At 33.1% G+C, this 14214-nt stretch overlaps 1 protein-coding gene across 1 annotated transcript in view; it reads left to right on the top strand.

Moving 5' to 3' along the window:
- Positions 1–14214, top strand: part of PKHD1L1 (PKHD1 like 1) — a 148437-nt gene that overhangs the window by 35839 nt on the left and 98384 nt on the right. The window contains exons 15-22 of the mRNA XM_081071037.1: positions 2283–2442; positions 2756–2891; positions 3681–3824; positions 5350–5507; positions 6397–6510; positions 9722–9871; positions 10856–10980; positions 12201–12364. Of these exons, the coding sequence (XP_080927163.1) occupies positions 2283–2442; positions 2756–2891; positions 3681–3824; positions 5350–5507; positions 6397–6510; positions 9722–9871; positions 10856–10980; positions 12201–12364 (1151 nt within the window). The remainder of the gene's footprint in view (positions 1–2282; positions 2443–2755; positions 2892–3680; positions 3825–5349; positions 5508–6396; positions 6511–9721; positions 9872–10855; positions 10981–12200; positions 12365–14214) is intronic.

The following is a 14214-nucleotide window of genomic DNA, read 5'->3' as shown; positions in this document are numbered from 1 at the left end:
CCTTCAGGCTTTGCCTTGGCCTTGAAAAATGAGTTCAGTTTACCTGCTTGGCAGGAGCACAGAGCTTGCATGAAAGTGACTCCTAATACATCTGTTGCCTGTACACGAGCTTGGAATTTACACACTGCTCTTAGAGTGATGACTGTGAATTCTGCAATTGAGGCGACTCTAGCTGGTTTATTGCACAGTGGTACCTGGAACCTTTCCAAAGGTAGCTCATATCGTCAGTTCATTCTACTTAGATAATGTAGCTCCTGTCTAAGTGCATGTCTCTTTAGCCACCCTGATCTACTTTGAATCCTACCCTATTTACTGATTTTTAAATGATCTTTCAACCTTTAAAACTCTCTTAGTCTCTTATTCATATGAACAGAATAATAATACCTATTTTATAGGATTTTGTAAAGATTAAATATAATATCTGTAAAGTGTTCAGATTAGTGTCTAGCACATAGAAAGTGTCTAATAAATATTTTTAAGTTGCCAGGTAAGGATACAGAATATAATAGTTCTTCTTTGAGCTCTGCTCCTTGGTTAGTGTCGCCCACTGTGATTTGGTAGAGCTGGCAAACAGGTTCTCAGGGCAGCCAAGAGCCTGATGCAATCCTCCAATATCAGTTCTGTGAGGGGAATGTCTGAGAGCTCCATCATCCTAGACAGATGAGAGGTGACAAATGTCCCTCAATCAGAGTCCTTCATGAAATGTAGATACTTATTCTCTATCTACAAGAGTATATGTTGAATAATGCTCTTCAAAAATGGCAGCTGTAAAATTGATAGATATTTAGGTAAGGAAGCAGTAGCTTTGTACTCACCTGTAGCAGTGGGTCCGTGAATGCCTTATCCTGGATAGGCAGTTGAATGATGGACAGGGGACCTCAGCAATCAAGAATTCTATATGTAGGTGTGAATCCCATCTACCTTATTGGAGGACCATACTCAATCTAATCAGTAAAGGTTTCCTGAGGCAATGTTTTATTTCTCAAGTTAAAAGTGGAGCCAATATTTGAGGAACATGATACATCCCTGATACATATAACCACTCATATACAAAATATATGACATGTCTAAGTCTGCCTGTCATTTTTCTTAAAGTATTTAACCTCTGCATATCCTCTGTATTTTATCCTCTGTATTTTATGCCAGGGAGTTTGTATTTTTTTTTAATTTTTATTAAATTTATTGGGGTGACATTAGTTAGTAAAATTATATAGATATCAAGTGTACAATTCTATAATACATCATCTATATATTGCTTTGTGTGTTTACCACCCAGAGTCAGTTCTCCTTCCATCACCATATGTTTAACACCCTTTACCCTTTTCTACCACTCCTCTCCCCCTTATTCTCTGATAACCACTTAACTGTTGTCTCTGTCTATAAGTTTTGGTTTGTTTGTCTTGTTTGTTGCTTTCAGTTTTATATCAGATATAAGTGAAATCATATGGTTCTTGACTTTTACTGACTTATTTCGCTCAGCGTGATAATCTCAAGATCAATCCATGTCGCATATGGCAGTATTTCATCTTTTCTTATGGCTGAATAATGTTCCATTGTATATATGTACCACATCTTCTTTATCCAATCACATGTTGAAGGACACTGGTTGTTTTCATGTCTTGGCCACCATGAATAATGCTGCAATGAACATATGTTTTATGTTCTTTATGGATAAATGTTTCATATTTGGGGGTTAGATACCCAGAAGAGGGATTGCTGGGTTGTATGGTAATTCTATTCTTAATTTTTTGGGGAACCTCCATATTGTTTTCCATAGTGGCTGTGCCAATTTACATTCCCACCAGCAGTGTAAAAGGGTTCCTTTTTCTCCACAACCTCTCCAACACTTGTTATTACTTGTCTTGTTGATAATGGCTATTCTAACAGGTATGAGGTGAAATCTCATTATGGTTTTGATTTACATTTCCCTAATAACTAGTGAAGTTGAGCATTTTTTCATATCATAATATACAGTATAATTTTGTTTAAGCTCCTGAGGATAAGAATTAGTATCTTTCTCAATAGATATTTTAACAAAGTGAATGAATTAGTCATTAATGGGAACAACTCTTGACTAAGGCAGATATCTTACATACTTCATTTTATTTTAGCAAACTACTATGAAACTTTTAATATTTTAATATTTAAAATCAGAAATACTATAATATAAATCATTTAACAGGCAGGTAATTTATATAGTATTGAAATTTTGTTCATTGCAAAAAAATTATGACAAGTGCTCTGGAGAAAATGTTATGTTTATTAGCTACTTTATTTTTCAGATATTACATTGAAATCTTGCTACAGGAGTATCGACTAAGTGCTTTTGTTGATGTTGGACTGTACCAGCATAGAAATGTCTACTCTGAACAACAAACAGAAGATGCAGTAAATGAAGAACAAGTTATCCAGGCTCAGTCAACAGTTGTCCAGGAAGTACAGGTTTGCTATGATTATAGACCCACCTTATAGAAAGTGAATGTTCAAAGATAGGAGTTCTATTTGGTTATTCAGTTTAATAGATAAGATACTGTTTTGGGGGAAAGTGGTCATGGAAAATTATTGGATTGTTGCTTGGTGTGTCAGTGTTATAAATTAAAGAGGCTGTTACTTAAGACAACCATTATTTTATAATTTGCAGTAAAATAGGGCAATAAAGAGACATTGAATAGCTATGTAATGATGCTTTTAAAATGTATTTTTCTTCATAGTAAAGATATATATATATATATATTATTTTTTAATTGAGAAATAGGTTATAACATTGGAAAACTGGGAAACAACTAATGCAACTAAGGAAGTTCAGAAGATCACAGTAACCAGCCCATGTATAGAAGTTAATTCATGTTCACGTTACCAATATAGATTAATTTATAACAAGGAAAAAACTGGTAAGTGATAAATAATAAGAAAGATTTTATTTGTCTTCATGTATGTATAATTATAAAGAGGTATTTGCAGTTTGCAGTGGTAGTAAAATTCTACTACCTGGAAAATATAATTTTAATATTATGTTCGACAGAAAAGCAGAAAGCTATATTAGATTATAAAGAAAAGCCTTAAAAGACTGTGATAAAAAAATGGCATCAATAAAAGCATAAAGAAATGAAACCATCATATATATTATCATTTTCGTCTATTAGGATCATGATAAATATATATTTAAATGCACACAAGGATTTTATATATTTGTGACTCACAGATGTAAGTTAATATAAATTAAATTCATCGCTACAGAGAAGTAAAACATTTCTTTCAATTTCTCAAATTAAGTGGTAAACCCATAGTAATTATCTGTGAATACAGATAGCAATTATCTGTGAATCAAAACATAGTATTTCTATATAACAAATGCTGAGAAAATAATCTTTGCTCTTTCTGTTAATTGTTTCAATCAGTAAATATTGATGAGTGTTTAGTGTTTGCTAAATGCAGTGCTTATTACTATGGGAATATAAAACAATAAAATATGAACCCTGGCCTCAAGTTACTAAAATCCAATGAAAAAGTCAATATTATTGAACTTGAATCAATTTCAGAACACAATTTCATTAAGTGATGACTTATGTGGTGCAGAATATGAGTGCTTTAAAAAATTCAAAAACGAGACATCACTGTTGGTTGTGGTAGTGCAGAAAGATTTCAACTGTTCTTTTATTATTTTTTTAAATTTATCTAAGTCTTCCTACCTGCTGATGCTTCTGACGTCCTGCTGCAATCAGCCTTAAATGACCTTTGGTCTTTAAAACCAGACGCAGTTCAAGTAATAAGAACAAAAATACCCCAAAGTTACATTTACACGATAACGTTTATTTCAACTAGAGGTAAGCATGTTTTTCACTTTACAGTTCTCTAAAGTTTTTCTTGGAAACAAATTTGTATCCTGTGCAGCACAACTGAAAGAGGTAAAAACTCCATGAAATGAGAGAGGAAAAGAATTGGATTGACAGCGTTGATCAGTTTTAGAAAAAATAGAAATTAAGTGTTTAATTTTTTCTGTTGTAATTTATATTTCAGTTGTATGTCCAGAAATGTACAACCTCAATTCATGAGAAATATACTATCTGTATATACTACAAATGTGCTATCAGTACAATACTCTACTTTATAAATTAACAAAAATTAGTGAAGATATTAATTAATTCTGGGAGTAAAATTTAAGTAAGTCAGTATTTTCCAGGACACACAAGTTTGGCCAGATTTTGCCTGATGAAAAGATTCTGTGGTCAAATCCACTTTGGAAACACTGCTTACCAGGACTTCTACTTGTAGACTGACAGAGCTTATTCCAAGATTAAAATCCCTGAGGAATCCTGCAGTGAGAAACAAACAAACAAACAAACAAAAAAACAGTTCACCTGTATTCAATGAAACATTTTCCAAAGTTATTTGACCTCTCTACCTTTTTTTTTCCAAGTAATAGCTGTTAACTTATTAATGTTTCATATTTTCAAGTCTTAAAGCCATGTTTAGCAACCAGTTTGGGTTTTGGAGATACCTACCTCATCAAATAGGTCCCTGAATATACGTGTTTATTTTTTGTGGGGGGGCAATCATTATTTTCCAATTAATTTAAGTAAAATGTTACTTCAATGTTTGTCTCATTTTATGAAATTATTTATCTGATTATTGAATGGAGAGTGAAGAATTATGTTTAACATGAAGTGAAGTTCTAAAATTTCCCCAAAAGTTAGATTGTCAGAATACTGTATATATGAAAGTAAGGGTATCCTTGTTCTCCCAGGAACTTATTTATAGATCAGAGAAATATGGTACCAAAATCATAACTGGGCAAATTCTAGAACTTTACCCAACAGAGAAGGTCAGTAATATTCCACTAGTAAAGCATCCTCCAAAAGAAAAGAGACATGTGAGGACAAGGCTTATTTTTCCCAAAGTAAAATTGTATAAACAGGCCTTGCAGCATGGGGCTGTTTCCTGAAATTCTGCTTTGTACCCTATTCATGTCTAAAAAAACAGCAATTTTCCAGCCTAGCCCTTTACACTAAGATAGCGGTACTAGCACAAAACTGAAAGAACTTTTGGAATATTCTACTGTCCATTGATCTTTACCTCGTGGTCCTAATACCTACTTCTGTTTGTCTTATAATACTTCCTTTTAAGCAATGGAAACAGAACCTTAAAGAAATAGCACTTTATCTACTATTTTCCTATTTCTGCTATGTGTAAATCTGCTCAGATTCAAAGGTCTGCATTTTCCCGTCATCCTTCTTTTGTGATAATGGAACTCCAAATAAAACTAGTTTTGTTAAATTTGAGTATCTACTATGGATCTATTGATATTTTGTTAATCAACATCTTAAAATTCTGTTTGATACTTTATTGCAGGAGACTTTGATATGCTCAATTATGAAGTATTTGAAGAGTATAATATCACACTGGATATTACAGAACAAACCAAAGGAAAACCCAGTTTGGACACATTCACACTGAATTGGGATGGGGTCACTTCTAAGCCTCTCACCCCAAGGTCATCAGAAGCTGAAGTATGCTCTATATTAACTTTGTAAACAGAAAGCCATTTAAGCATCACCTTTCTATAAAAACACAGTTTAAGGAGTAGTAATATACTCTCCTACTTGGCATGATGGGTTGGAGCCAACCCATAGCGAACAGAGAAGGGAGGAAATACCACAAAGACAGGGAACGAAAGGGGAGTTCTTACATCTATGCCAACAGGATCCAATGTATCTCCATAGCATTCAGCTCTTCAAAGAAAGAATATTTGTTGTGAGTTACTGAATTTTGACAACTACCTGTACAATGAGTTTAAGTTAATATTTGTTTGATGATGAAAGATCATACATCATCCCAAATCCTTAGCTCTAAATACCATTTATATCTGTGCTTTGCCAAAGGAATAGGTATGGAAATTATAGGAGCCTTTGTGAATGTGTACCGATTCCTGTATAAAACAGAATTATTTATTATGTTTCAAATAGTCATAAACACAGACTTTCAGTATCTGTATCTCTTCCTTTGAAAAACAGAATACATCAGGTTGTATAGTTTTTTCCAGTTAATTTTGAATTAATTTGGAAAACTATTCATTTGGAATCTGTTTAATTGGGTGCTAATTCATTTGGGTTTGCTTCATTGTTCTCTTTAAAAAGCTATTAAACAAATATGTCTACCTTAGTAATAACTAAGTACCCTAAGGTTAACCAATTGAATGTAACTATTGTCATTCTAAATTCAAACTCTAGAAAAAGTCATAGAACACTTACATTACCACATATTACTTATTTAGGAAATGAGCTCATAATTATGGTTAAAATATGGGAATTATGAATGTGTTACAACTAGTTAGTAGAATTACTAATGTTCTAACTCTTCATGAAAAATAAGTTACTAAAGTTCATATTGTTAATTTAGTTTCAGGCAGCAGTGGAAGACATGGTTAGTGTTAAGTGTCCACCGCAAATTACAAATTTTGAAGAAGGATATGTTGTGAAATACTTCAGAGATTATGAAACTGATTTTAACCTGGTATGGAATATTTAATGAACTGTGAAACTGACCAAATAATAACTTATTTAAATGTTTGGAATTTTATCATTTTTTAAGTAACATTTTTATTATTTATTTAATTTTAATTAAATTTGTTGGGGTGACATTTGTTAGTAAAATTATATGGGTTTCAAATATACACTTCTATAATATAACATCTGTATATTGCATTGTGTGTTTACCATCCAGAGTCAGTTCTCTTTCCACCATCATATATTTGACCCCCTTTTCCTTATTCTCTCTCCCCGCTTATCCTCTGGTAACCACTAAACTGTTGTCTGTGTCGATTCTTTGGTTTCTTTGTTTGTCTTGATCATTTGTTGCATTCAGTTTCATATCCTGCATATGAGTGTAGTCATATTGTACTGAAAATCAGAAATGAACTCACAGCATAAATAGGGATAATTTGTGACAACAAAAACACTAAAGGGGAGGGAGTAAATGTCTGAATTAACAAAGGGGAATGGAGATAAGATGCATGCTGGAGAAAAAGGACTATTGTATATATGAAACTTTATTTTACATAAACTGAATGGTAATCACTCAAAAAAAAAATCCAGAACTGAGACACATAACAAAAAGAGAAAACAGAAGAAAAATATTATAGATTACCACCAATCTAAAATATCAGGCAGAAACACAAAGCAAAGAAACAATGAAGACACCAAGCAACCAGAAACAAAAGATAAAATGGCCACAGGAAATCCTCATATATCAATAATCACCCTAAATGTAAATGGACTGAACTCACCATAAAAAGGCACAGAGGAGAAGACTGGATCGAAAAACAAAACCCAACCATAGGCTGCCTCCAAGAGACACATCTCAGCTACAAGGACAAATATAGACTCAAAGTGAAAGTGTGAAAATGGTACTCCAAGCAAATGGAATCCAGAGAAGAGCAGGTGTATTCATACTTATTTATATCTGATGAAACAGACTTCAGGATAAAAAAAGGTAACAAAAGACAGAGATGGGCATTTCATAATGATTAAAGGGGACAATACAATAAGAAGACGTAACACTTATCAATATATATGCTCCCAATCAGAGAGCACCAAAATATATAAAGCAACTACTAACAGAACTAAAGGAAGAAATTGACAAAAACACAATTGTAGTAGGGGACCTAAATACACCATTGATAACTGTGGATACATCATCCAAACAGAAAGTCAATAAAGAAATATCAGCTTTAAATGACACATTAGACCAAATGGACATAATTGACATTTACAGAGCTTTTCATCTTAGAATATGAGACTATACATTCTTTTCTAGTGCATGGAACATTCTCAAGGATAGACCATATGTTGGGACACAAAACTAGCCTCAGAAATTTAAGAAGACTGAAATCATACCAAGCATACTCTCCATCCACAATTTGAATTTGGAGATCAACTGCAAAAAGAAAGCAGGAAAAAGTATAAATATGTGGAGATTAAACAACATGCTACTAAAAAACGACTGGGTCAAAGCAGAAATAAAACGAGAAATCAAAAGATACATAGAAACAAATGAGAATGAAAATACGTCATATAAAAATTATTGGGATGTAGCAAAAGCAGTATGAAGAGGGAAATTTATATCATCATAGGCCTATCACAAGAAACAAGAAAAATTCCAAATAAACAACCTAACATTACGTTTTAAAGAACTAGAAAAAAGAACAACAAATGAAACCCAAAGTCAGCAGAAGGAAGCAAATAATAAAAATTAGTGTAGAATTAAATAGAGAACAAAAAGACAGTGGAAAAAAAATGGCATTTTTTTTTGAACTAGCATTAATTATCATTCAAAGTTAAATTGCAAACACAACTTTTTGGTAATGTCTGCCCTAACATCTCTTTGCATTATAAAATGATTCATTTGTGAAAGCAGCATTTCCACCACACATGAATTTTCTTAATCAATAGAAAGTAGGCAAGATGGACAAATATAAGATCTACAGGGTTTTTTTGTATGTTTTCTTCACTTGGATGCAGAATGTATCCCTTTTCCTAATTCGCTTCAGAGAATACAGTTTATAGTAGGGCATTTGTATAGTAAATAAATTGTTTTCTTTGCTTTCTGAGTTCACCCTCTGGTCAATTAGTACAAGACCTAGTGATTATTTCTTCCTTGGTGAGATAAAAGGTTTTATTTGGGTTTTTTTTATACAGTAAAGAAAATTTAAAATACACTTACCTTTCTAATTCTTATTTTAAAGACTTGAGGAAGCCAAATAGTCACCATTTCCAAGTGAGTATCATCAGAATAAGAAATATGTTAGTTATTCAATTCAGATCAATACCTTAGAAATATACGAGTCCTTAAAAATATATAAACGTGATGCTCTATATGAACCCATGTATTAGTGAAAAACGGGAAATCTTTCCACTTTAATGGCCTCTGTTTTCAGCTTAATTTAATAAATCCATATGTATTTGGGCTCTCCTATCTTGAATGTAGTGCCTGCAGCCATGGGGATTGTACACATAATTTACATTATATTCCTTTTCTCCTTCATCTTCCATCATCGTTACAGCACACATTCTTTGTACCACTTTCACCTTACTATTTGTGTTTCATGGCACTGCTCTCTCACATCCCTACTTCTTTGCACTGATTTTATCCTCTTTTTGAAGCCCCTTGAATCCCTTTTCTTTTTAAGTAACTCCTGTTTAAAGGCAACTCTTATGTCACTTACTCAAGGCAACTCTTATGTCACTTACTCTGAGTCATCCTTCTTGATGTTTTCTCTGAGTTTATGTGAGGCCTCCCTTCAGCCTTGGTTTTATAATCCTTGGGTCCTTTGTCTCAAACTGGTAGGAACAGTATCTTTCGCCATTTGAACCCTGAAGATTGAACAAGAAGCAAACACTTGAACAAACATACAAAAACTTGGCACACAGTGAACACTGAATAAAGATTTGTGGAAGGAAGGACTGCATATCCTTGTGGAGTTCATAATATAGGGCAAAGATAAGGCTTGGGAAATAGTCTGATACAGGTACAAGGGATTATGTGATTATGGACCCAGACGAGTGATGTAGGATAAGAGCTTTAGAATTTCAAAGAAGAGAGAACATTTCCAGTTAAAGTAGTTAGGGAAGCAATGGGATCTGAGTTGGAACTTAAAGAACTTGAGTGCGGATGTTAGTAAATAAAGCAGGACATGTTGTCATTTGAAATACTATTGTTTCTGCAGGAACATATTAATAGAGGGCAGACGACAGCTGAAAGTGATGCTTACTGTGGTCGTTATTCCCTGAAAAACCCAGCTGTTCTTTTTGACTCGGCAGATGTTAAACCAAACAGACTACCATATGGAGACATTTTATTATTTCCTTATAATCAGGTAAGCTCAACAAAATGATATGCTAATCAAATTTGTAAAATACCTTGGTAATAAAATTTCATGAAATTTTAGGATAAGGAAAAATGCTTGTCACATGAAATCATGTCACATTGGACAGGCACTTCAGTGCACAGTCTGGGTGCTTGTGATTTCCTCTTCTGTTGATTCTCAAAACAAGAAATTAAAATAATAATGCAGCACTATGTACATGTATTCTGCTTTATTGCATAGTTTCAGAAAAATTATTTGCATTCAAATCTAAATCCTAAAACAAATATGTATGATTTTTAAAAATATTCCTTCATTAATGAAGACGAAACAAAAATGGATACCCTTCATAGATTGATCTCAGGTATCTAATGAGGGAAAAGTGAAAAAAAAAATGAGAAGAGGAGATGGGAGTTTTCGGATAAGTATTTAAGACTGGCAATCATAGATTTGCCTTCTCTTGTTTTAAAATTCCCAAATTGTAGCATGTGTTCTAAAGTGTGAAGTTCTAAATATATTTGGCACTTTTAAGGTGTTGTAGACCATTAAATTGGAATTTAATTACTGTTTTAGTGACCTCTCCATCTCTAAAAGCTCAGATGCATTCACATCTTAATCTACCCAAATGTTTCTCTCTCCTCTCTATATGTAATGAACTTTTAAATTCACTTAAGAGTTCAGTTAGAGCTGGGCTTAATTATTACATAGCTCCATGACTACAAGGGGTGAATTATTTCCATTTTTTAAGGAAACCATATCTAAGAAAAAAATAGAGAATTAATCATTAATTATAAGGTCACTTGAACTCCACTTTCTCCATTCCATTTCTTCTGTACCTAATTGGCTGGAGTTAATAATTGTTTTGTGAGTTCTGATACATTTTGTATGGAAAATGCTCAATAGATATTTATTGGTTTGGATTGAATTAATTTGAATTGCTACAAAACAATTTGATGGTAAGATATTGTTACTGTCTTTTTCCATTTTTCTATGTAGTTATGTTTAGCATACAAAGGATTCCTGGCAAATTATATTGGTCTAAAATTTCAATACCAAGATAAAAGCCAGATTACCAGAAGCACTGATGCACAATTTCCATACAGCTTTGCTTATGGAAACAAGTAAGTTACACTATGAATTTGAAAACTTAACTTATGCTGTAGAATGTAAATTATGAAGATAAACCCATTTCCCGTTTGTTTTTGAGAAATAATGAGCATCATGAATCCAACTGCAATTTCCCTGCCCTCTATATAAGCTTCCTACCAAAAATAGTTGTGCCGAAAACAAATCTATAGATTATGAAAATAAAAACTGGTCTAGAGTCATCATCACCCATGACCACTTAAAAGGAAAAAAAGCAATGATAAACTGTTCAGTATAGCAAATTTTTCTAAGTTTTCTAAAACTTCAGAATCACATAATTAGTAGAATTCTACTTACAGGCCCTCAGTACATTTATTACTTTAAAGAGCACTTTCAATTAATGTAGTGCTTCATATAACTTTCTAAAATGGACATATCATTCTAAGCTTTGATGCACCAGAGGTGGTTCCTATGATGATTTTGAAAACCATGAAGGAAATGAGAATAAAAAATGTCCAAACAAACTAGGCAGTTCATTACTACAGTAATAGCTGATGTAAAAAATTACTGTTAAATTTTATTTAGTTCTTTGAAGGGCAGTATTCATCTCTTTCTTGTAAACTGCCATAGCTGAATTGCTTATTGTAATTTATGGGACTCTGATGCAATTAGTATTTAATGGAAAGTCTGAATCTAAATTACACATTTAAAAGTACTGTACTATTAATATAAATGACTTAGCACCTTTTTTAGCACCTTAGCCACTTGAAATAGTAGACAGTGTAACTCCAGTGAGCAGTTTTGGAAGTAATAGCAAGTTCCATCTTTGTTTCTTAGATTTTGATTGACTTTATTGTTCTATCCCTGATATTTTTTACTAAAATAGTTTACTCTGTTCTTGTGTCTTGTTTTTGTTTATGTGTTCTACACCAAGGTTTGTGCTCCTTAGTTTTCTTAGCTGTTGCCACAGAATATTTTACATTCTTGTGGCTACTGGAAAAAGTACAAATAAAAAAATAAAAACCTATATTTGGATACAACAGTAAATCTTTTTACTGACAATGTAAGTTTCTGTCTGTCTGCTGTCACTTTGTTATAGCTGCTTTTCTGTGCTATTAAAGTATACTTCATTGTTTTCTTGTGGAAAAAACCCCAAAACTTTTACTATTTATAATTTTAATGCTTTTTATAGTGTATTTGTCTACGTTAAACATTACAACTAATCTATAGCCCTACTTAATTAACCATATTTCAGCTGGAAGTATACTTGCATAGACCTTCTGAACCTCATACAAACCAAATACGCTGGGACTAATTTTTCTCTTCAGAGGATTAGTTTACAGAAAGCATCAGAATCACAGTTCTTCTATGTGGATGTAGTTTACATTGGACAGATATCTACAAGCTCAATATGGGATGGTATGTTATATCCTTTCATATCTACTTAAACCTTCTAAATCTATTATGTAGTAAAATCTGACCATGAACATTATTTATATTATGTAGTATAGATAGAAACATTAATCTCTAAATATTTATGAGTTATTTCATCACAGTAATGTGAATAAATCATAATTTTTAAATGAATAGGGCCAGGATTATATAATAAGATTAATATAAGAGTAAGTGTATCCTTAATGTAAACTTTGTTATTATAACAAGAATTAGCTTTTATAGTCCTGGAATCTATTTATAGATATGTAAACTGTGGCAAACTTTTTTATTTTGCTTTGTTTGATTTTTGGGAAACAAACTACCAAGATGGAGATCTATTCCTAAAAGCCAACTATTGACCTTGTTGAGGATGTTGACATTGACATCTGTTTAGTACAATTCAGCTGCATCTTTCCATGGACGTGATAGCAATAAGTAATAATGTGCTAAATGAAAACATTATTTCTTTTTTTTTCTTTATTTATTTATTAGTTTCAGGTGTACAAGACAAGGTAATACTTAGACGTTCATCATTTATATCCCTCACACTGTGAACCCCCCTCCCCCCATCCACTATCCCTCTGACCTCACACTGAACCATCACATTATATATATAAAATTATAGTTGGCATTCATTAATGTTTAGCTTCTGGTGTACAATGCCATGATCAGGTATCCACAGTATCCCTGAGGTGGTCTCCCAAATAGGACGCATGTCCATCGGATACCCAACAAAATCTTTACAACATTATTGAATACCTTCCCCAAATTAATTTTCAAAAAAACCCTGAGGCCATCTTGTGGTTACCAGCTGCTTCCAAATCCCTTCAGCTTTCCCCTTATCCCCAACCCACCCCCCACACCCATCTAACAACTCTCGGTTTTTCTTTGTGTCCCCAAAACTGTTTCTGATTAGTTCATTCACATAGTCTTTTCTTTAGATTCCATATATAAGTGAGATCATATGGTACTTGTCTTTCTCTTTCTGACTTATTTCACTTAACATAATGTTCTCTAGATCCATCCATGTTGCTGCAAATGATAAGATTTCTTTCTTCTTTATGGCTGCGTAATACTCCATTGTATAAATGTACCACAGCTTCTTAATCCAGTCATCTACCGATGGGCATTTCGGTTGTTTCCATATCTTGGCTATTGTGTAAAGTGCTGCAATAAACATAGGAGTGCATACAGATTTTTGAATTGGAGTTTTGGATTTCTCCGGGTAGATGCCTAGGAGTGGAATTACTGGATCATAGGGTAGTTCCATTTTCAGATTCCTGAGATACCTCCATACTGTTTTCCATAGTGGCTGCACTAATCTGCAATCCCACCAACAGTGCACTAGCGTTCCCTATTCTCCACATCCACGCCAGCATTTGTTGTTTGTAAAACATTATTTCTGGTAGTCTTAGCATTGCTTTTTAGTCATGTTAGTAGACTCATATATTATATCAACTGTGCTAATAAAATAATTAAAATTAAACTGTGGTTTAAAGAAAATCACCCTAACTCCAGTCATCTTAAAAAGTGAGTATTCCCATTTTTCAGAGGAGTTTTGGAATCCTTTCCTTTGGAACTGTTTTCAAGTGCAAGGTTATGAGTCAATGGATAAAAAATTAAATGTTACTACTTTAGTTACTCCTTTTTAATCCACGGTCACCAGATCTACATTATGATTGGTAGAACACACTTGTAAGACAGCTGATTTGTGCTCGGATACATGTTGTAGTTCGTTAAACAACATTTATGTAGCACCTACCATGTGGCCGGCACTGTGTCAGGTATTAAAGAAAGAGCCGTGAACTTGACAATCCCGTTCCTGCCACACATCC

Source organism: Rhinolophus hipposideros, assembly GCF_964194185.1.
Source record: "Rhinolophus hipposideros genome assembly, chromosome: 13".
Lineage (NCBI taxonomy): Eukaryota > Metazoa > Chordata > Mammalia > Chiroptera > Rhinolophidae > Rhinolophus > Rhinolophus hipposideros.
Note: the sequence above shows the minus strand (reverse complement) of the source record. Positions and strands in the feature narration are given on the sequence as shown.